This window comes from Ascaphus truei, chromosome 4 (assembly GCF_040206685.1).
Source record: "Ascaphus truei isolate aAscTru1 chromosome 4, aAscTru1.hap1, whole genome shotgun sequence".
In the NCBI taxonomy this organism is placed as follows: Eukaryota; Metazoa; Chordata; class Amphibia; order Anura; family Ascaphidae; genus Ascaphus; species Ascaphus truei.
The window spans coordinates 83,903,458-83,926,633 of NC_134486.1; the positions used below are offsets into that span (position 1 = coordinate 83,903,458).

The 23,176-nt window shown below is 39.7% G+C and overlaps 2 protein-coding genes across 3 annotated transcripts in view; one reads left to right on the top strand and one right to left on the bottom strand.

Moving 5' to 3' along the window:
- Nucleotides 1-9,274, top strand: part of RAB1A (RAB1A, member RAS oncogene family) — a 31,901-nt gene extending 22,627 nt beyond the window's left edge. The window contains exons 3-6 of the mRNA XM_075596114.1: nt 1,030-1,125; nt 2,111-2,206; nt 2,738-2,869; nt 5,305-9,274. Coding sequence (XP_075452229.1) covers nt 1,030-1,125; nt 2,111-2,206; nt 2,738-2,869; nt 5,305-5,502 — 522 coding nt within the window. The 3' untranslated portion in view covers nt 5,503-9,274. The remainder of the gene's footprint in view (nt 1-1,029; nt 1,126-2,110; nt 2,207-2,737; nt 2,870-5,304) is intronic.
- On the bottom strand, nt 5,348-22,151 carry CEP68 (centrosomal protein 68). 2 transcript variants are annotated; one of them, XM_075596112.1, is made up of 6 exons: nt 21,934-22,151; nt 16,496-17,852; nt 13,995-14,117; nt 13,347-13,443; nt 10,267-10,436; nt 5,348-8,383 (listed from the first exon to the last, which is right to left on the bottom strand). In XM_075596112.1, the coding sequence occupies exons 1-5, from the start codon at nt 22,134-22,136 to the stop codon at nt 10,267-10,269; spliced, it is 1,950 nt and encodes a 649-aa protein (XP_075452227.1). In that variant the 5' UTR covers nt 22,137-22,151; the 3' UTR covers nt 5,348-8,383. The 2 variants fall into 2 exon arrangements, with proteins under 2 accessions (XP_075452227.1, XP_075452228.1); XM_075596113.1 differs by lacking the exons at nt 5,348-8,383; nt 10,267-10,436; nt 13,347-13,443 and having other exon boundaries at nt 13,993-14,120.
- Nucleotides 22,152-23,176: the final 1,025 nt, after the last annotated feature.

Below are 23,176 nucleotides of genomic sequence, written 5' to 3' on the forward strand. Positions count from 1 at the left end.
GTTGGTGCGGTTGCTATGTACACCAACGTGTGAGTCTATATAAATAAATAACCCTCGATTTTATTTTGGAGTTTGCCCCATTTTTTTTCAAACTACTATCCAGTTGCAGTGCATCCTTTGCTTCCTTCCATTTCCATTTTGTTTGTGTGTGTGAATTCCATAAAACTACAATGATTAAGGTTTCCATCCACACAGGAGTTTCAAAAGAAACCGCTGTTTTGCTGTCCCTTCCCATTCACCAGTTACCCTCCTGTAACTATGGGGAGGAGCAAAACAAATCCCCTCTGACTTCCAGGAATTCCATGACATACAGCATTAAAGGAGCAATTTATGCGCTTTTATTTATTCCTTTTTTATAACATAAGTTTGAAGCAAGGGGTCTCCGGAGCTGAACCCCATTAATTTCAGCTCCGGGGGACCCCTGCTTCCGGCGCTAGACCTCCAAAGGGTGTGCTGGTATCACGGCAAAGTTTAAACCTCCCGGCACGCAGGCCAATGGGAAGCCAAACTTGAGAACGTCACGGCTTCCGATTGGCCCGCATGGCGCTGGAAGCTTAGAAACGCCGCTGTTATGTGAGCCCTGCTAGCGGAACGGCTGTCTGCACCCCCTACAGAGGCAAGTATCTCGGGATGCATGCAGGGGGTCTCCGGAGCGGAAATCAATGGGGTTTATTTGAGCAGATTCATGGTGTACTAAATCTGTACCGATCTTTACATAATACCAATCGATCCCTACAAAGGAAAGGTTGGGAACCTTTGTGCTACACTATCGCCATATCTGGCTCTTTAGGATAAATGATATCGTCTGCCCTGATAGTCGCTATAGAACTTTAGATGTTTACTGCTCATTTCTTTTTGGGGGAATAAAAAAATGTTTGTTTATAGGTTTAAGTAGAAATGACAATTGATATATGATAGAACGAAGATAGCGGTGTTAAGTTTCACAATCTTCAAGAAATGTATAAGCTAGGTTACGTATTGAAATGTACCTGCGCAATATACTAAATATCAATTTGTGTTTATCTGCAGGATGACACGTACACGGAAAGTTACATCAGTACAATTGGTGTGGATTTTAAAATCAGGACTATAGAATTAGATGGAAAAACAATCAAACTGCAAATAGTAAGTGACTGAATGTGGCAGAATTATTTCTGCTCAAGATGGAAAAGATGAAACCGATTATTTCATTGCATATTTGAGTGGACATTCTTCCAATCGGAATGAGGTTAAGCAACTACAGATCAGTTCCCTTTGTCTTTAAAATCTTTAAAAACGTAATCATTTTTATATATGTATATGTGTGCAGTTTCTTAACGTTCCCAGCGACTTCACTGGTAGAAAACCAATAGTTTTATTTACAGAAGTCCTTAAAGGAACACACTTATTTGTTCCTATTTGTTGGCTTTTCTCTATGAAGTGGAGCGCCTAGGTTAATGCATTTCACAGCTACAATAAATAGCACCCTGCCAGCCATGCTGAAATTTCCATAGGATCTGGCGTTTTTGAACTGTAATATATGGAAATATTATAGTTTGTTCACATCTAGTCCTGTTCTTGAACCTAGATCTTTGAACGACTGCTGTAGAAAAGAATTGATATTTAAGCTGGTATAAACATAATACGGTACAAAGCAACTTTGATCGTAAGAGTAAATGTGAAGAGCGAGGGCCTGAATAAGTCTTTCTTTGTTCTTGCGTTTTTAATTATGTAGTTCATGCAGAGTAAGTTGTTCAGCCCCTTTAAACAACTGGTCTAGGTAACCTTGAAGGTTCTTACTGCCCTTCCAAGTTGACAAAAACAAATTAGAAGGAAAACCATATAATTCCTATGTATTATGCTTTTATACGTGGATACCCAGTGTTTCATTTTATTAACTGACTTTTGTATGTGATATTTTAAATCCTGTGCATGTCAAGATGGCATCTCCACTGTAAAACAATTATATTGCTAGTGGACCTGCTGCAAAAATCCATTGGGTGGCAGCATACGATCTGGCAAATTGCAGGATTTGGAATTGAAATTGCAGCAGCCAAGAAAAACGCTCCTCTGTTTGCATGTATATGATATCCAGGTGACGTTTAAATCTGATGTATCTTTTTCAACACAGTGGGATACAGCTGGCCAGGAAAGATTTCGAACGATCACGTCCAGTTACTACAGAGGAGCCCACGGCATCATAGTTGTGTATGATGTTACAGACCAAGTAATTTCCTTCATTACGATTTATCATTTATTATCTGTTTAGAACACGCTACATATTTTACTATACAATAGGATGGGAAACAAACCGTAGAATTACAACATTAATAAACACTGCTACAGTAGCTATGGAGGACTCTGCTCCAAAGAGCTTACAATCTAAAAAACAGGGTATTGTTTAAACATATTTGCAACCTTAAGGCAGTGTTGCAGGTTATACCTCAAGTGAAACGATCAACTTTTTGTTACAATGTAGCAAATAAAGTGTGTGCGTGTATCTCTATCACCTGTAAAATATATTCTAATTCTTTACAAACGGAGTGGCACTTCTCTATACCGCACAAGTACATAAATGTTTTTCCCTGCTTTAAACAAATACACACAGCCACACTTTGTAGGTAGTACTGTACTTGGATAGGAGCAATCAGAATGCAGAGGTCAATTTCATTGACCTTGGGGGGAAAAAAAAACTTGGTTTATAAATTTGTATTGCTTTGTACATATAAAAAATCATTAATTCGTACTTCTTTCCCAGGAGTCCTTTAACAATGTAAAACAATGGCTGCAGGAGATAGATCGCTACGCCAGTGAAAATGTTAACAAGTTGTTGGTAGGAAACAAATGTGATCTGACTACAAAGAAGGTAGTGGACTACACAACAGCAAAGGTGGGTCACGGTCTCAGAACTCTCTCCATGCACTGATGTCAGTAGCTTTTTCTCATTCATGTGTCTTCCGCAGAAAGCAGAGAAATGCATACGTTGCAGATAACTTAAACCATTGGATAGTGCACAGACTTCTTAATTTGAATCTACATTTTCTACACCGCTGTTCTCCTTCCGTCCCAGAAAATCAGAAAAGTTTGATTCATCCAACACGGATCAAAAATTGATCCACCTGGTTGCCATTGTAGGCCCATTCCATAACAGTTTGCGTTGACCAATTCCTAATTTATTTATCAGTTTATTTTATTCTGGGATTTATATACAAGACAGCAGGTTGATGGCAAGATTACAGTATACAAGAGAACAGTATATAAGTCCTATGTTAAGCTTCTATTTTTACTGAGCAATAACAGGGGTATACATGTATAATAGAAATTGAAATGATCAAATTGAATACTCATTATTTAAGTATAGACCAGCACAGTGATTTAATTATCCATGACTGTCTCAAAAACAGCAGTCATGCCAAACAATCCTTCTCCATATGAAATGGTTCGTTTGTTCTCATAGGAAATCATTTTCGCCTGTTGTATATTTCATGTTTTCTAAGGTGAAATATTGCCGTCTGCAAATGTTTAAGCACCACAGGGGGCAAAATGTGCTGGCTTAAAAATGTCATGGAGTCGGATGTATACTAGACTAGAACAACCCCACATTTGCCTAAGATTCAGTTGTCATAGAAAAAGATTTCTGTGGCCCTAGACCAGTGGTTCTCAAACCTGCTCTTCAGGGCCCGGCTTCTGGAACCACAACCTAACACTATATTCCTAATTCATGTCTGGTACATTCAACTGTCGGCAAGTGCATTGCTTAATACTTAAATATGTGGCACACTTCCCGTGGAGAGGTTTGAGAAGCACTGGCCTATTGTGTAATTTTTTTTTTTTGTCACCACCCAGGTGTAACATTCCCCTAGTTTTAACTTCCGTATAGCCAAACCACCGTAACCTGTATTTCCACATAAAGAATTACAGCTGTTTGAGATTGTTCTAGACGTGCTTGCTGTTTGTAAGCCCAGTTTCAGTACCACGCATAGTAGTGACTTTGCACCACATGATCATGGCTCAAGTGATGACGTGATTGCCGGCATTTGTGCACTGTAAGGCAAAGATTATACTACCTGCATGCACGACGGACCGCATAGACTCGCGCACGCCTGCAGCCCCAGCATTGTGTGAACTGAGCTGGAAGCGTGGCAGACGTGTCCCGAAGCTAATTCGCCCTCATTGGCCATACCGCTTACTTGACGTGGTCACGCTTGAAGACCATTTTGTCTCAAACGCTATGGCGTGCGCAATAGGGGCGGCCTCGTACATTTTATTTTTTTGCAATTTTGATTGCGCGGTGACTATAAGCTCAGCCTAAGTGTTGAGGATCCAGTTGGAAGCAGTGATGCAGTGTTATTGGTTTTTAGCATTTTCACGGGGGTTGGGGGGTGGATGCAGGCCTTTGAGCAGTGTATTGAATGACCATTTGGCATCTGCATTAAGAGCAGGAGCAAACAAGTAGAGATGAGCAAATGTACCAACATTTGGTCCACACATATTATAATCCGCCTGCAAAAATGTTAGTTTAAAACCTTTGCCGAATTTCTGACATGATGTAATTTCGCCAGATAATCTATTTTATAGAAATGTTCAGCCTGAAATATGCATTTAGCTAGGAATGAGTGTACTATTTTGTAGATGACCCATTTACTTGTGTTCCGCCAAGTAGTCACATGAACTTAATGTGGATAGATACCTGTTAGCACACCGGAGCTATCTGGGAAGTAAGCAAATTTCAATCATTTGAAGTGAGTTTGCTTATTGCCCAGGTATCTCGGGTGTGTTTACAGGTCTCGCCATGTTGCGTATAGGTGAATGAAGGTATACAAGTAAGCCCTATTCCATGGTCTGCATTAAAAATGATTGGCAAATGAACAAGTCTATTCTGTGAAACTTGTAATGGCTGAAAATGGTTATATTTTGTCTTTTCTGCACTTGGTCAAAATGTTTGCACAACTCTATCATATCTGTTTACTACATTTTATACAGCATATCCTATAAAAATGTTTTGGTCCATACCTATACATGGATATAGATTATACGTTTAACAGACTTGTTTCTGTTTTTTGGATATATATTGTATAGATGTACATATTTAATCCAGCAGTGGATCAACAAGGACTGTAGATCTAGTGTATGTATGTATATATTAAATAAAAATAGCTGTTCGTGCAGAGTGAAGTTCTCATTTACTCTGACACACACACACTATATCTATATACAATATGTGGATAGTTATGAGTCTGTATAAACTGAAAAGTAGTTATTTGTATGTGACTAGCCACCCCAGTTTGAGAACAGTTTTGATTTAGTTACTGTCTCTACTTCCAGGAATTTGCAGACTCCCTGGGAATTCCATTTTTGGAAACAAGTGCGAAGAACGCGACGAACGTAGAGCAGGCCTTCATGACAATGGCTGCCGAGATCAAAAAGCGAATGGGTCCCGGGGCCACATCTGGTGGCTCAGAGAAGTCCAACGTCAAAATCCAGAGCACTCCAGTCAAGCAGTCCAGTGGAGGCTGCTGCTAAAACAGCCTGCAGCCTCTCCCCCCTGCCCTCCTCAAGCAGTGAAATCTCAATCTGAACCTAAGTGACAAAACAAAAATTGCCTGAATTGTACTGTATGTAGCCGCACTACAGCAGAATCTTACCGTCTCCCCAAAGGTCAGCGATTGTAAACGCTCAATACTGACCTTTTTTTTATGCCCTTGACTCAAGACAGCTAACTTCATTTTCAGAACTGTTTTAAACCTTCCCATCCCCACGTGTGGCAGTATCTCAATAATGTGTGTAACCTTTGTTGCTTTACTAATACCAGACTCTGTCCCCCTGTGGTTGGTTAAGATACCTATTTTTTTTTCTCTATTCATTTTTGATGTTTCGATTTTGGCATGTTTAGGTGTTGGGTTTAGTCTTCTGAAGATGAAGTTCAGCCATTTTGTATCAAACAACACGAGTGTCTGTCAGTTTTCATGCATCAATAAAGTTTAGTGAGATGTTATATGTAAGATCTGATTTGCTAGTTCTTTCTTGTAGAGTTATAAATGGAAAGATTACACTATGTGATTAACCCCGTTTCTGCTATAGGGGTTGCGTTGTAGGCCCCTCTGGCAGAAAGGGGGTGTATAGTTTCTTCATACTCTGCATATAATTTGTGGCTGCAGAACATTGTAATTTGTTGCACAACATGTAACAAACAACTGAAGAATTGTTTAAATAAATATTGTACTTATTGGAAGTAATATCAGTGTATGGTGATAAGTATTGTCTTAATTCGTATAGTAATGGGGGGGAAATTAAGGTATTTCTGCCTCCTGGGTTGAAATTGTGCCCTGTATGTAATTGAAGTTTACAGTTGGGTACTCGTATACAAAGCTAACAAGTGCATAACTAACCTAATCAACTGCAACCACTATAATGTTTCCGGTGTATAATCGGTAATACAAGTAGAAAAGTAGGTGAATTAGAAAATCGACTAAATTGAGATTTAATGCATTAGTTTGAATGTACAGTGTTTGTCCTATTTTAATCACGTAAATGTTCAATTTCTGTAGCTATTTACATTGGTTTGATTTAGAAACAGTTCTGCAGAGGTGTAAAGCAGTGAGTGTCACGGTGATGTAATTTTGCAATTAAGTTTATATATACTGTTCCATACTCTATCATTGTTTCACTTTTATTAAATCAGATCAGATCAACACATTATGCCAGTTATTCAGTGCTAAGCCTGACGTGAATTGGTAGATGTAAACAAAGAGTGTAACAAACAGGCTGACGCTTGCATCAAAAAAATAATGCGCATTAATCTAAAAAAATCAGTTAAAAAAAAATGCAAAACTTGTATTTGTCAATGGTTGAAACGGTTTCGATAATTGAAGACCGGTGTTGTATAGAACTCTTAAACCTTCTATGGATGGCGTATAAATACTGCTAACTTACGCTACCTATACAGATTGAAAATGGGGAAACCATGTGTTGTCTTAATGAAAATAAACATGTTAACACTGAATGTGTAGTCAGAACTGAAATAATAAGCAGGCTAACCTGGGATATTACTCATTGTGTAATATTTTCTGCAAAATATTTCAGGATTCTGTACTTTCAACATCCCTTATTTCGGCCTATTGAAATACTGGGAAGGGGGGGGAAGCTGTGTGGAAAATTTCACAGACTGCTGTATCTACATATTCTACATATAACGGCAAAGACTAAGTGTTAGCTGCCTATTCATATTTTATGCCGTGTTGCAGCTAGCATCTGTGAGCTTGCATGAAGTCTCAGGTCTTTCCTTAACATCCAGTTCAGTTAAGCATGTGGCAAATGTATTGTCTACACTTTTCCTAAGGGTAACAGAAGATGGATGGTCCTGAGGTTCTACACCTCATTAGGCAAACAAAAATAAAAAATACCCTATGTTTCAATAGGAACAAACACACTAACAGGTGTAAAGAAATTCTGTACCAAAGTATATTCTTTTCGGGCTATGATTTGAAGTCACAACATATAGGCTCAGAAGCCAGTGGTTTGGGGGTTCCATTCTCTAAATCAATGAAGCTTTATCCAGGTGGAAGTGTATAGACATACCTTGCATTGCCTTATACTGCTGTTTAATTGAGGGCTTTTCTGATGGTTCCCATTTTTATTTATTGGACTTGTGGGACACAAACTGTACATGCATAGTGGTACACTACGTGATTTTTGGGTCCTGTGAGCAGCTGTACCAATTATTTTTTTGTGTGGAAAAAGGTTAGGGGACTTTTTTATAGGTATTGTTGGAACGTATCTCCATCCAGCAGGTGTACAGGAACTACAGTAGTACCTATTATGTGCACAGGGTTGGAGAGTCTGTATCCAGAGAGCAAGGATTCTTGTAAAGGATTTCAATAAACACATTTCAGATTTTGGTATCTTTATATTTGTCAATGCAAAAAACAAAGTCCAACCAACCTAGAATCTGTACTTTCATTTTGACTGTAGAAAAATGCAAACTGTAAAAATCACACGCAGTTTGAACATTTGAAATCACTGTACAACTGTTATAGCAAATGTTTAACATGACAGATTTCAGACACACAACTCCAATTATGGCAACAGTAACAAAGGAATAAATATGAAGTAATACTACATGGACTGACTCAATCACAACTCAATGCAGGTTTTATAATATAAAACCTGATAATTGGCACAGTAGTTATCACAATACAGAAATACCATAGGTTAACATTCATTTAATATTTCTGTTGAGAAATATAAAAGTATTTAAAGAAATGCTCTCTTTTGACCTTTTGGTACTTTGTTCATCACAACCGAGTGCTCTTTGTTTGAATTGTTTCGTGAAGAAAGAACACCCCAAACGGGAATTGCAGGTTGTATATATATATTTCTGGTGTCAAATTTTAGTTGTGATTATCTAAAAGAAAAAAGATTTTGAAACGTTAAGGAGTCTTGAGAATCTCTTAAGGACCTGAAAATATCAAAACTGAATGAAGCTACACATGTTCCTGCGTGAGAAAATTAGAGGCATGTAGAGTAGAATTCAACTTGCAGGTTACTATTTGCTGATATTCAATTTGTAATGAAGTTGGCCCTAGCCTCCGCCAACTATGTAGAGCTAGCTAAACTTTTTGATTACAGCACAGGGGTACCACTGTGGCCTCTTGTAATGGTCATTTACTGTAGCCATTGAGACATGCCAATTAACCCATGCAATAGTTAAAACTCCATTCTGCTAACTAACTTGTGTTTATTCCTTGAACAGTGAGTTTCTATACCCTGGTTGGTACTGTTTAATGAGTAACACACGCACACTCCCCCCTCCCTGTCACACAAAGCTTGCTGGTTTTTTTTCTTCTTTCCCCTCCCAAGTCCTGTGTCTGCAAGACAACCTTCCTGCATGTTGGGTTTTTGTTACTGAATATTGTGTGACTTCCCACACAATATGGCATTACTGTGCCTCTATCCAGACAGCTCACTGCCTGCATGTCAGTTTACATTTTTCTGATCTTGTCTGTTCCTCTACTGCTACGGTATCCAGGCCTTGTCACGCCTCATCAGAAAACATCACCTTTTTGAGAAGTTTGATTCCCATGCAGATGACCTACAGTAGCTGCGTCCATCCTCATCTGCTCCACAAAATGTGTGACTTTTGCCCTCTTTCCCTCAGCTTAGCCTGTAAACGCTTTTCGGTAGGGAAGCTCTTGTAAAATGAATGTGCTTGTAAGACTTCCGTGTTTTATCTATTGTTCCCTGTATTGTTTCATCAGTGTATACAAGCTGTCTAATAATAAAAATATCAAAACTGGTACATTTTTTTTTCTTCTAGTGTCACATACTTAAACTATGATCAAAGCTGAAAGGAAAAAAAAATAACACTAAGTCCTTCAGTTTTCCTTTCACCTGGATTGTGAAATCTTTAAAAATAAAGTATTCAAGAGTCATACATGTGTGCAGTTCTAACTAAAGATGGCTAAAGCTGCTTAGAGAACATTTATTTCATAACTCCAATATCAGCAAGTCCTAGTTTCTCTGCTCGCATAAGTATGCCGTCTTTGGTATACGTTAAGATTCCAGAGTATGATATCTAAATGAAGCAAACAGTGTGTGCTAGCGAGTGTTTTCACTTCCTTGTAACTACATACTATAATATGGAATTGGGTGTAACTGAAATTACCTGTTTTCCCACAAACTTACTGGCTCCAATGCTGAGGAAAAGCAACTAGCACCAGATTTCTACATGACAAATAAAATCCAAATGAAACCATTGAGGCAGTGAGAGCTACGCCGATGGATCGCATTCTCAGGCCAAAGCTTTCCCAGGACTTTAAGCAACTTGTCTGTGGAATATCAATATCTGTGCTTGTAACTACTGACCATTACAATCAGAAATATGACACGTTCATTTTGCATTTGAGTTTCAATTTTTCTAAAAAATTGAAAAAAGATGCATACTGACCGCACAGACATTAAGAGGTTGCCATGTTTGGCTAAAATTTTTGGCTCTGCTCGTTTCAAGGGTGGTATTTCACTATCAAACGTCAGGCAGCAATAGGACGATATTAAAAACCCCATTAGAATATATTATAAAAATCATGCTAAACGACAGGCAGAAAATTTGCTGCTTGTACTTATTTACTAGTCGAGTTATAAAGCATCTGAAATTCAAATTTTGAATCTTATATTAATCTTTGTGTTTTTCCTGTCACTGATTAGCTCTCGTTTTATCCACACACCACACCAAGCACATACTGAGATATGCGCTATCTCCGTTTTGACAATTACTGTCCACTTTCTTACCTAACTTGATTCCATTTCCAGGGAAACACATTGTTTTTTGTCCCTATTCCTCCTCAAGCCATCATCAGTGACGGTATCCATAGCTCCGAGAACTGAGGCATACAGGCGCTTTGCGTGTCTGTCAAGCTCTTCAGATTGCTTTGAGATTAATCCAAGTGTGTCCTTCAAAACTAATGAGAGGTTACAACAATGTTTACTGTTGTGTGTCTTAATGACAGTCGTTACGCAATGTAATTGTTCTTGCGTTGTCTTGTTCAACAAACATGCCCTACCCCAAAACTCACATACCGTATGCTTCTCTAGGATCCCTTGAAGTCAATATGTGCAGTCACTATATTTACAGCACAAGCAGTACCCATGAGACTATATATGCCACATCCCAATCCATCCGCACGTAAAAAGGAACAGCAAAACAATAGGAGAAATGCTTCACAATCCCATCTAGTAACCAAGAGATTAAGGGGCTGATTCTATATGAGCAAAATCAGGCTATGGGGAATTTTTCAACCCCAATGAAGCAGATAGGTGAAACATACGTTGGCTGCGTCTGATGTCAGCCACAGGCGACGTCGGCTCCATAGCAGGTGTGCATCTAAGGGTCTCTGCACACCACAGCTGACTACTCTGAATTAAGGACGGGCGTTTGCTCTATTTCTGGAGGGAGGGAGGCATCTTTGCCCAATACTAGCAAGTAACCCTGATTGGTGCAGGATCCATAAGACTGGTATACTGACCCCAAATCCACTCCTTTAGGGATTCTAGCTGCAGGAGACTTGCTGAGAGATAGCCAGCACCGATTAGCGCTCTGTTGACTTTGAATGAACTATATTGACTATCAAGTTACCTAGGGATCTACAATATGCCTATTCATTGAAATGTTACCAAGAGGACAGCAAGTGCCAGATACAATATACTCTTTACCTACCGGACACTAGCCTTAGCTCATTTACCCACAGCTAGCATTTAAGGGTCTAAAAATGTTGTAAATTTACCACAACACCCATGGCAAAAAAAACAAAAAAACTTTTATGACAATACCAGTCTTTCCACTACTAGATTATTTCTTAGTCTTTAATCTACACTGTCCTCATTATAATATAAATGTCAGGAAGGCGTTTCTGCCATTCTGCTGGCAGTATTTTGCAGTGAGACTACACAGAAGCTCACCCCAGCGGTTTCATTTTTTTTTTTTTAGTTTTTAATTTCCTTCCGTTGCAAGTTTCTGGCACAATACCCAGCTTTTTACATTCATATGTATTCAAAATTTCACATTTTAAACTGTTTTTGGGGGGTACATTCGCAGTGCAGCTCTAAGAAAATACTTTCTCTCCCTGCATATGGGGTATTTAGTCTGAAAACAGCATGATCGCCCAAATCAACACAACCCCGTGTAGATTTGCTGCTCTACAAGTGGCCACAACAGATGTAGTGGCGATTCAGAGATACATCCCCTCAATGTCAGAGGTGCCTATGACACTTTCATTTGTAATGTGTTGGATGCCTCACTGGCAGCTAAAGGGTTAAGCTCCTGAAAATGTCCAGTACAAGAGCAACCGGCCGAGGATGTCCACAAATGGCTCTAGAAGTTGCTTGGGATTAAATACTAGAGACCAATTCGCTTTCCGGAATAAATTCTTTAAGGGTTTTACTTCCAACCTTGCTGACATTTTTACAGCCACTATTAGTACTATTTGTCTTAGCTGCTTTTTTTTTGTACAAATGGATAAAGTTGGTTGTTGTGGCTAGATCATAGTCTGAACAAAAGAAAAACTGGGCCTCATTCACCATCGTGTGCAAAACCCACCCATTGCTTAGTAAACGAGGGTCTGCGAGTTGAAAATTAATTCACCAGGTTACAGGATGCTCACGATTACTCCATCCGTTAAATAATATGGGTGTTATTTCCAGAACTTTGTACCCGTAACATTGAGTTCTAATTCTCCTTGACAAAAGGTGAGGTCAAGATGAAAAAAAAAACAAAAAACCGCTAGACCTTTCTTGTGCTCTGTGCTCTTTGTATCTGATTTTTACATGTATTTACTAATAAACGCAAGATTTTTTTTAACCACCCATTTGGCAATCACCTTCCATTCAAGTCTCAACAACGATAAGTAGGAGGTGCCTGTTGTGTATAACCCTATATATGCCATGATGTCTTCCTTTTAGGTGTGTCCTGCAATAAGTACTTTTTATAGAGCTGCAGTTGGCAGATAGCACAGACGAACTCATAGGAGGAACGTATGATACAATGCGCGCTATAAATCTTCATATCCCCGACTACAGTCGTGTGAGTTAGAAAAATGTCACATTGTTTTTTGTGATATATATATATGCCAGATGCCCATCTGTGATCATATAGATACAATAGATATCTTAAAAAAAAAGGCTGGACATCTTTTTAGAAAGGAAAGGTATACAGGGATATACCAAATAAGTAAACATGGGAAGGATGTTGATCCAGGGAGTAATCTGATTGCCAATATTTTGAGTCAGGAAGGAATTTTGTGTCCGTGTATGAGACAGCATTGGATGATATGCCACTGGGGCTTTTTATTTGCCTTCCTCTGGTTGAATATACTGTAAGTACAAATATAGGATAACGTATCGGTCTAGGGGAGGGGTTTGCAACGTCTATAAAAAATGTCTTTCTACAATATATTCCAAGAGCCGCAACACATGCATGCATAGTACACCCCCACAAACACACACAGTATACTGTATACACACACACACACACACACTGTAATAGGTATATACTGTATCAGCATAAACATACGACAAAATATGTGAGGGAATAAAATGCATCTCACAATAATAAGTCCTTTATTTAGTTTTTTTCATTGTTATTCTGTGCAAAACAGTTTGTCATTTACAAGTACACAAAACATACATTCATACACTACCCTCCCCCCCCCAAAAAAAATCTACACGACCTCCCCCCACCAAATACACACACTACCCCTGCAAAATACACACACTCTCTTCCCAAAAGCCCCCACCACCCCCCCGTGACATCACTAATATTTGCAATTCAGCACTAAAGTGTCTTTTCCTACGACCCAGCATTAGGAGGAGCTTACCGGAGGAATGCAGAGACATGCATTTCAGTAGCAGTTCTCCATCTTTCACAACAGTATCTGTCAGCGTCTGTTGCTCAGCAATATCCTTCTTAAATTTCTAAAACAAAAACAGACCCATGCACTGAACATGAAACTATTTACCAATGCACCTGTAACAAAGAGAGAGATGATAGAGATATACACACACACACACACACATCCCCAGGCCCAGCCCTCCAGACCCCAAATGTAACAGCTTTAACTAGTCCGACATAGTAGTATAGCGACATGTATACTCGCAGTAACTGCTCGTCCATGCTCCCTTACAAAATCACACGCACACAAAAAGCTAATTATAACAAGAACACTTTATTAGGGCCAACTAGAGCTAAACCAATAAAAGGTTAGCTACTCTAAGTTCTATATAAATGGCCATTTCTTCCTGAATGTTGGATGACACCAATAAAACCATTTCTGCAGCCAGATTTGGAAAGGGCTTAAGGCAGAGAGACTGATCCTCAAGAGAACGCTGTATGGAAACTCATCAGAACAGAGACTTCAAGAAAACAGACTAAACCTGGTAATGCTTCATTTATAAAGAATGAATGAAACATTTCAACATGACCCGTCTGGGACAGTTAAAAGAAAATGATCAGCAGAGTAGCTTACCAGGTAAAGACTGAGTGATAACTGTATGCTTTCCACATTAGGCTTTGGAGGAATCCAGTTGTCTGTTATTTCTGCCACACTGTACAGCCACTGGATGAGTTTGTCGAGGTGATGGCAAAATGTCTACTTAAATGGATCAAAGCACAATGCATTACTTATCTCTTTCATGATTACTTTGGTATAACTGATAACATTGCTTTTACAAATGCATATGCTCCATCTCTTATTATTTTGAACAGATTCAATCTAATTGTTATCTTATTTCAAACTATTAATTACATTGTTAACATGAAGTACACAACACACACAGTCTAAAAAATAACACATTCAGCTCAGTGGTACAGTATGTAAGGATACTCTAAAAATTATTTAGTTGCAATTCATATTAAATAATTAAAGTAAGAATTTCAATATAAATTCATTATCTTGTTACCTTACAGGTGAGAACGTATTTAAAAAATGTGCCAAATCAAATGAAGATCTCATTTTATTCAGATATTCAACTTGCAAGGTTTTCCATTTATTGACTGATTTACATGAAAAGTGGACTATTTTAGCAAATAGGATCTTTTGGGGCGATGGGAAAGAATACCCAAGAAGAAGAATCAAACAAATTACCAATTCCCTTTTAACATGCTAGTAGCTAAACTACATACTCCTGATCACAAATGTGATATTTTTAATGATTGAATAATGTGTACAATCACCCCAACTGTCCACATCTCCATGATTTTCATTCAATTAGAAAATATATAATGTTGTTACACCAGTAATGTAATGTTTTCTTTTAAACAATTTAACATTTCACTGTCTAGGTTCCAATACTCTTTTCCATTCATTATCCCAATAGCTCAAAATTGACAACTGAACAAGGTCAATTATCTTTTTTAAGTTAATAACATTAATCAGGAATGCCACTCACGGTCATTCAGGCATTAGAAATCATTTAAGATTGTTCATTATTATTTCCAATTCCAAGTGTATAGAACATAAACGGTTGGAATAACTGGAAAAATATGCACTCCACAATAGTCAAAATAAACAATTTGTATATTTTTCAGTTGTGGGTTGGCCCTAACCCCTTCTATACTGAAGGGTTAAAACTAGGGCTACTGGCTGAATGAAATGTATACATGTGACAAAATACATAAGTTAAAAATTCTTTAATGTTAGTATTCTCATCAGTTAGGGTCATTTAGTTAAACCCTTTGGCCAAAGCGTTATAAGCCTGCAGCTACTTCATGGCATGACCTTCCCCTCAATACCCGACTAGCACCCTCTCTACCCACCTTAAGACACACTTGCTTAAAGAAACATATGTGCAGCACAGTGGCTGATACTATACACGATACATAAAGCTTGGCCCCTGCAGACGTATTTACCAGAATGCCCTCCTACTGTCTCTGTACGTTCTCCCTATCTACCAATTATGCCTCGGGCATAAATACTTTGCCCGTGCGGAGGGGCGCTGAGGCTCAGAGAAAGCAGTGCTTTCCCTGGCCTAAGAGCGCGTGCCGTCCGTGGGCGGGCCAGTGACGTCACGTAGCTGGTTCGCCCTCATTGGGCGATCCACTCCTGTGACCGGCCCTGCGCTCTGGCGAGCGCCAAATCTAAAATTTAGGTAAGACACACGCTTCCGCAAGCGTGCGCGAGCCCCTGCTTATTGCGGCAAGGCTGATCCTACTATGTCCCAGGCCTTAGATTGTAAGCTCTTTTATGTCTGAAGCACTTATTCCCATTATGTGTTAGTTGTATTATTTGTTATTTATATGATTGTCACGTGTATTACTGCTGTGAAGCGCCATGTATATTAATGGTGCTATATAAATAAAGACATACATGACCAGCATGCAGGTCCTAACACTAACTGTGAAAATTCTCATAGTATTTAACTATGTATTTTATCACATTGGATGTAGCATGGAGTATTTTTGTCTTTCGCTGTATACATTTGGCCACGCTTCAGTAGCACTCCTTTTGACACAAACATACATATATTGTGGTGGGTTCTAGGGTTAGAGTTTGCTGGGATTGTGTGTTGACTGAATGAAATGTACCAGATAGACAATGCATTTAATGGAAGCACTTGAGCTTTAGGCCACGCTTATAGTAGCGTCGACGGCGACGTGCTCGCGACCGCTGACATCGCTATAGCGATAGTTGCACTTTGCTGCATGAAACCTCGGGAGGGCGACACGGGTCGTGGCCCGTGACGTCACATGAGCATTTCGCCATTATCACGCAACGGCCGCGCACCAACACAAAACCCAATGACTTCAGCGATTTTGGTCGCCATGTTGCTGCGCAGCGCCGTCGCGCCCACTAAGAGCACCGCGACGGACTTCATGCCTTTGTTTTCGCGCTGCACGCCGTCGCTACTATAAGCGCGGCCTTAGAATCATATCCTCTTAAACCTGCTTTTTGGATCATAAGTATGATACAGACCAAACAGTCCCAATTAATTAGAAAAAAACCCACTATTTAAGTGGTTTATTTTTTACCTGTATACTTTGGACTAGTGACCCGTTTTCTTGGCCCTTTTCCATTGGTGAACATCCAGCAGTTTCCAACAAATGGGACGAAAAAAAACCATCTAACATATCTCTTAGAGAGGAGAACTTATTTAACGTACTGCCTGTGTGACACTGGCTCGGGGGATTTATCTTACTACCCGACCCATCTGATTTAAAGTCTGGCCGACTGTAATGAAGATTTTCAGGAGCATTGCTTTTCTTGGTGCCCCTTCCTTTTTCGCCAGCATATTCAGACAAAAGCCAATTCTGTCTGCAGACCTCGCCTTGCCCACCATTCATGTAACCATTCTTTCCAATACGTAAAGATAAGTCCTTCAAATGTGTGGCCAAGTTCTCTAACTCTTTAAAGTTTGGAGGTAAAGATAGATATTCCTCATCACTGCTCCAATCCTTTCGCAGCGGGAGGATTTTTGTAGTGGGTATAAACTGACCTGGCTTCGATAATTTTTCTTCTGAAACACTGCCCAATGATTTGCACTCTTCGTATACAGAGTATTTGGGGAGATAAAAACTACTTGTGGAATCCTTGGTGAGGTCTACTTTGCTAGCACAAGGAGAGAGTTCTTCAAAAGAGGCTTCGTTGGAGGAATCGGATGGATTTTGCAAATCGCGATAGAGGGGCGTTTTAAATGGGGTTGAAAACGCATAAGGGGAACTTAGGTGGTTTGTCCTTGGGTATCTAAACCTTTTTCCTTCGTGTTCCTCTGGACATGGCGAGCCGACAGATTGTAACTTACTTCCACATGAGACGTTGTAGCTGTCGAGATCTATTCCAGAGTCATGGAAAAAGGGATCCGTTATTTCCCCGTCATCGCTGCCCTTATAAATAAAGTACTTAGGATTTAAAGGATACGTATAGTCGAGCAAGTCCTGATATTCTTTATTTGGGTCCCAGTGAGGAGACCCGCGATCAGGACAAGGAGGGAGGGAGTCAGGAATCACACTTGCCCAGTATTGTTCCTGCAAGCTGGGCTTCTTAAACGTTTGTGCTGTTTCATTGGTATCGTTAAAACTGGATTGCAAAGACTTGTGTACCCCCGAATTTGCCATATGCTGAAGTCGGGGTGTAGAAATACCACACGTAGAAGACCGTGGCGAGTCTAAAAAGGTCCTCGATCTCGGCCTGTCCTGTCCAAGGTCGTCATTGCTAGGAGTTGTCCTAGAAAGAGTTGGGGCCAGTGCTTCAAAAGATCGGCTTGTGTTGTACAAAGACTGATAATTTGAAGTACTTGGTGGAAACACAGTCTTCTCTCCCGAGAAAGCCATATTATTCATTATTTGTGCAACAACCAGTATGCATATTATGGTATCTGTTATTTGCCTCCTTAAAAATAAAAGAGAAAAGTAAATGCAATTTAATTTTCCCAAACAAAGAGAAATAAACCTTAACATAACTTCCTGTATTGTTTACTTTCCAATGGGGAAAAGTCAAAATTGTGTGTAATACTGTAACAAATTCTAAATATCCATAAAATCGTAAATGCACCTCGAAGGTGATAAATATGCATCTCTGGTTTATGACCAACACATTTCTTAATGATTACTCCATGTGAACGGTCAGCAGTACAGTCATTTTCCCCCCCTTGAATAGTGCGGACAGTGTACGTAGCTGTACATGGAATCTTGCAGGCACAATGGGTTTAAGAGATTCCAATCTAAATTTTAGGAAATGAGATACAGGGAGATAAAGTGACTTGCCCAAGGTATCTGCAATAAAGGTAGGGTTTGCTATAGCCCTATTCCAAAAATTCCTAAACATTAATTACCTTGCCTATGCTAATATTATAACCCAATAACACCATTTCAAACCTGTGCAATGAACTGTTACGTTTGCAATATAGTTAATTGTCTGTATTGAACAAATCCTGTTGTTCAAAATTGTGTTTAGCCTTGTTATTAAAAGGGCAGTCTCTACGAGTAGTAAGCAGAACAGCAGTGAAGTGTTCAACACAGATAATTGACATCTTTAAAAAAAAAATAATTATAAAAGTATTTTACAATAATGTTTTACACTCAAGTGACACAATTGTGCATGTATAAAGACAAAAAAAATATTTTTTCTTGTTGTGTAGAGTATTTTGATGACAACGTTAGTCTCAGGAGAGTCCAGAAGTGTAGCACAGGATGTATCTGACCAGGTTAGCATTACATGGGACAAAATCAAGAGTTTCACTTTTACATTTTTCTAGTACAGTCAATTACATACATAGGTTGTTTCACTTTTTTCCTATTTTGTCCTTGGCATCTGAAGGCCAGTTAACCCAGCTGGTGTAAGACCAGCAACACAATACAGTATGTACCAAGTCTTGCCATCTCCGTGTATGACAAATTGGAATGTAATGGAGACATAGCTTAACAGTGCCAGTATTTCTACCCAATGTCCAGTATGAAAGGATACATCTTACAAGTAACAACCCCTCTTAACTGAGAAGCTCTATTTCTCAGATTACGCACAGAGCTTGCTCTCTTCTCTGCGGAGGTCCTGTTGGTATTTGAAACCACCATTATCAGGCAAGTTGTAACATGCCTGTGCCCAACTTCATATCTGAAATTTCACATGCCACAGTGACCATCACCTAGCGATCCCACAAACTCTGCTAGAATAAAGGATACTGTTAAATCCATCGTTCAGATAGATAAGTAATGAGGTTAAAGTCCTAAACCTAAAACAAATGAATTACATCGGCTGTTGGATAAGTGAGCTCCAAATGGCTGAGCCTAGAACCTAAAGAAGCACACTGTACTGCAGAATACACAAACAAGTACTTTTCTTTAAACTAGTGGGCTCAAGGGGTAATCCCGTAGAAAAGATTATAGTATTACAGTAAAATGTTTTACTTCTTTAAGCAGGTTTATTTTTTCATTTCTTGTTAAGATTTTTTTCTAACACTGTACAAATGGGTCAGCCTCCAACTCCCTAGTTCCCACCCCCCCCCCCCCCCCAAACTCAATGATTTTTTTAAACGGAGTATATCATTTATTTAATTTTTTTTCGATTAAAACCTAAAATGAATACGGCTGCTAAGTCTTTTTCACTTAGTGGGAAATCACAGACTCCACCGCTGACAAAGACGACTAACTCAGTGGCGAGGAAAAAAACGACAGCGCTCTCAGTGGCAAGAAATAAAACGGTTGTATATTACCGTACACCAGGCATCTACCTGCACTTGAATGGTGGGTGCGCTACTGCGATGGCCAGCGCCTGCAGCTCGACCCTACGGGTCTAACCAGGACCCTCAGGAAAACACAATGAACAGACAATAAGGGGAGCGCAAAGGAAAAACACAACGGGAATCAGAATGCAAATACCCCACACGGGGTGAGCACTGCTCACTAATGCACCACAAGTAATGTGCCTTAGGCAATGCAGTGCGGGGGGAGAAGATGGAGTGAATATGATATTTTATATATATTGTGGTACTTATAGGTCGACCTACAGAGGGATCCCTTAAGAAGCAGCAGAGTGCTATCCCGCACACAGATACCAAGTCACGATAGCTTGTCCATGCAGTTGACTTACACATGGCCGTGTAAGTACCACAATATATATTATATCATATTCACTCCATCTTCTCCCCCCGCACTGCATTGCCTAAGGCACATTACTTGTGGTGCATTAGTGAGCAGTGCTCACCCCGTGTGGGGTATTTGCATTCTGATTCCTGTTGTGTTTTTCCTTTGCGCTCCCCTTATTGTCTGTTCAAAGAAGACTGACTTTCAGCTCCATATACTAGGCAAAGCGATGCCCCCTTTCCGGAAGCTATGTCTCGGACTCTCAGGTCACAGCTAGGAGGAAGGAGACTGACTTAAGTGAGCTCAAGGACGGTTTCAGAGCTGTTCGCGGACCCGTGGTGGTTCCACTACTTGTTTTTAAGCATTGTTTCTGCGGTTTGATATATAGGTTTATAATCCTCAGAATGCCTGCTCGTTTCAGACACTATGTGAGTGGAATCCCACAGTCCATTCTGTGTGGGCAGCAACGTGCCTCCCGTCACTGCACCACGCAGCAAAATATGGTACCAACATTTTAAAAAGTAGGCTATACAGTATGGGGCAGGGTGGTGTGTGCCTCCCAAATCCTATGTAGATTGCTGTAATTAAATACAATGCAGAACCCTGTCATTGAAAGGGGTTATATTACAACCTCAATGGCGCTGCAATGTAGTAGTGATCTGAGGTCACCGACAGGGTCAAGTGAAGAATGCGACAGAGCTGAAAAAGAACAACTGCTCTGCCTGGCAGTGAAGGGGTTACTGATAAATGTACTGGCTTCTCTGAGATTCTGCCTATTAATCTGTTCAACACCAGAGGGGTGTTAACTGCAACCCAGGCACTTAAGGTGTACAGTTATCTTGGCGTTCACAGCTCTGCACGGTAACAAATATGTCCGCAACCTGAAGATCCTATACACTGCTCTTGACTGGTGGGAAGTGGGTGACTGCAACTGCACTGAAATAGTGTTTCTTTGTATTGCAGTTTACAGGTAAAGCAGAGAGGAGACATGTAAAGTAGCTTTTATAACTCAATAAAACTTCTTTCTTCCGTTCAGCCTAAACACAAAATAAATGTTTGCATCTTTAAATAATAAAAAAATTCCCCACATAAAAAACACACTGAATACAATAAAACATTATTTTTGCTTTATAGGGAGGTGCAGCAAGGCACGCGCTATCCAATGCCTGTCTACTTACTGTATTTGTTCATCCACAATCCAATTTGAATATATAACATGGAAGTGGAGGTTGGAACAACTAATCGTCAGGTGAGAGAGCTATTAACAGTTTTATTCTGAAAGTAAACTAAAAAAAATACATGACACAAAAATAGATTTAAATCAATATACTGTGCATGAAAAAATATGCCAAAATGGACCAACGTGTTGATCCCATGTCATATTTTTTCATGTATAAAATAATGATTTAAATCTATTTGTGTGTCATGTATTTTTTTGTTTATATGATATACACCTATAGCTGGAAGGTGTTTCTCACATCTAACTAGTTTTCTTTTTTTAAATGGGAATCCTACGGATTACTTAAGCAACTATCCTGAAAGTAGATAAAAGAAAAGAGCAATATTAGTTCCAAGACACCAACAAAAATGAACATTATAAGCTGATTGCTCATTTTTCCAAAGACAGAAGCTCCCTTTTTTTTTTACAAAATACTTACAATATATTACAGTAAGGAAATACATTAAGAAACATAAATATGATAGAATAGTGAGTTACAACATCCAACTAATCGTGTATGACAATAACTACACAACAATAAGACGGATGTAATGATACATAGATGTCTCAATATAATTACAGTGATCTATGTTTTGTTTTTTTCATTTAGATTGCTCAACTAATCATCAAACATCAAGGAAATCCTGTGCCCATAAAGAAATATAAACATTACCTTAGCACTAAGTAGGTGGATAGAAATGAACTGCAGATCTCTTGCTCACCCAGACATGACAAGACTGGTTTGCAAACCAACACCCCTTCCGGTGCCAGATCAGTGACATCGCGCACATCGGGCCAGCCCTCCAGCCCCTGCTTTTGCCAATCACAATATGGACGTGTGCTTGTCCAATGACGATGTAGATTGTAGAATGTCATCGAGCGCTTGGAACGTTGCCTTGGATCCGAGGAAGGGCGGAATTCTATTCCCAGACTCAATGCTGTGACAGTACAGTGCCGCCTGCCGCCTTCCTTAATGTCCTACATATATGTTGGGTGAAGGCAGGGTTTGAACACAGGATTTTTTTCCAGCAGCCTTTGCTACCGCCTTCTAGCCAATCCCTTGCACTCCGGAGAGTTAACAAAACACGGTGAACATTAAACAGACCCTTGTACAGTACATACTGATTTTTCTTGTACTGTACATTGAACTGTTTTAATAGTAACAGTGATGCAAAGTCTATTAAAAGTGGTAGTTTCCTTGTTTTCCATGCATTACTATTTAGAATTAGTAGTACTACATTTCAATGTTAATCTGGGCTATGTAAGGTTATGCTCTAAAATAAAATTAAAATAAAAAAAGGAATAGTTTTTTTTTTTGTTTGTTTTTTTAACCACAGATCCATTATTCTTTCAAATAAAGTGTAAGTGTATATTTATAAACAAAATGATTGTGGTGCTCTTAACTCTTGTACTATTTTAGGCTAGTCCCCGGTGGAGCTGAGCGCGCCGGGTGTCCTGCAACTTGCGGGCGCAGGGGGGAGGAGGAGGGGGCGCAATTGTGGGCTATCTGAGCAAGCGGGAAAGTTTAAAAATGTTATTTACAAAAGCGCCAAGCTTTTGACCATGGAACTTGTATATATACTTCTTCACCATGGTGGGAGCCTGTTCATCATGTTCTTCACCATGGTGGGAGCCTGCAGGGTTACTGGGAGGCTTTCCAGACCCTGAAACAGGAGGTCCCCTTCTCCCAGTTCGACGTGAACTGCCCTATCCAGAGGGACGAGAAGAGGATCACTGTGACGGTGAGGAACCCCCATATCCCTGGAAAGGATATCGCTACCTTTCTGCGGCGCTCTTGCACTGTGGTGAGGGAGCCAAGCAGGATCAAGGACAAGATGGGGTACTGGGTGGGAAAGTGGAGCATGGTCGTTCGCTTGTGGCCAGATTCACAAGCGACGGACCGGCTGCACCACCTC

Excerpts from the sequence above, each read along its gene's own strand:
- CEP68 (XM_075596112.1), bottom strand. The coding sequence starts at position 22,136 with ATGACATTCTACAATCTACATCGTCATTGGACAAGCACACGTCCATAT. Across the intron at positions 14,118-16,495 it reads CACTAGTCCAAAGTATACAG|ACATTTTGCCATCACCTCGA; the intron begins GTAAAAAATAAA and ends CCATTTAAGTAG. Across the intron at positions 13,444-13,994 it reads TATCACTCAGTCTTTACCTG|AAATTTAAGAAGGATATTGC; the intron begins GTAAGCTACTCT and ends TTTTTGTTTTAG.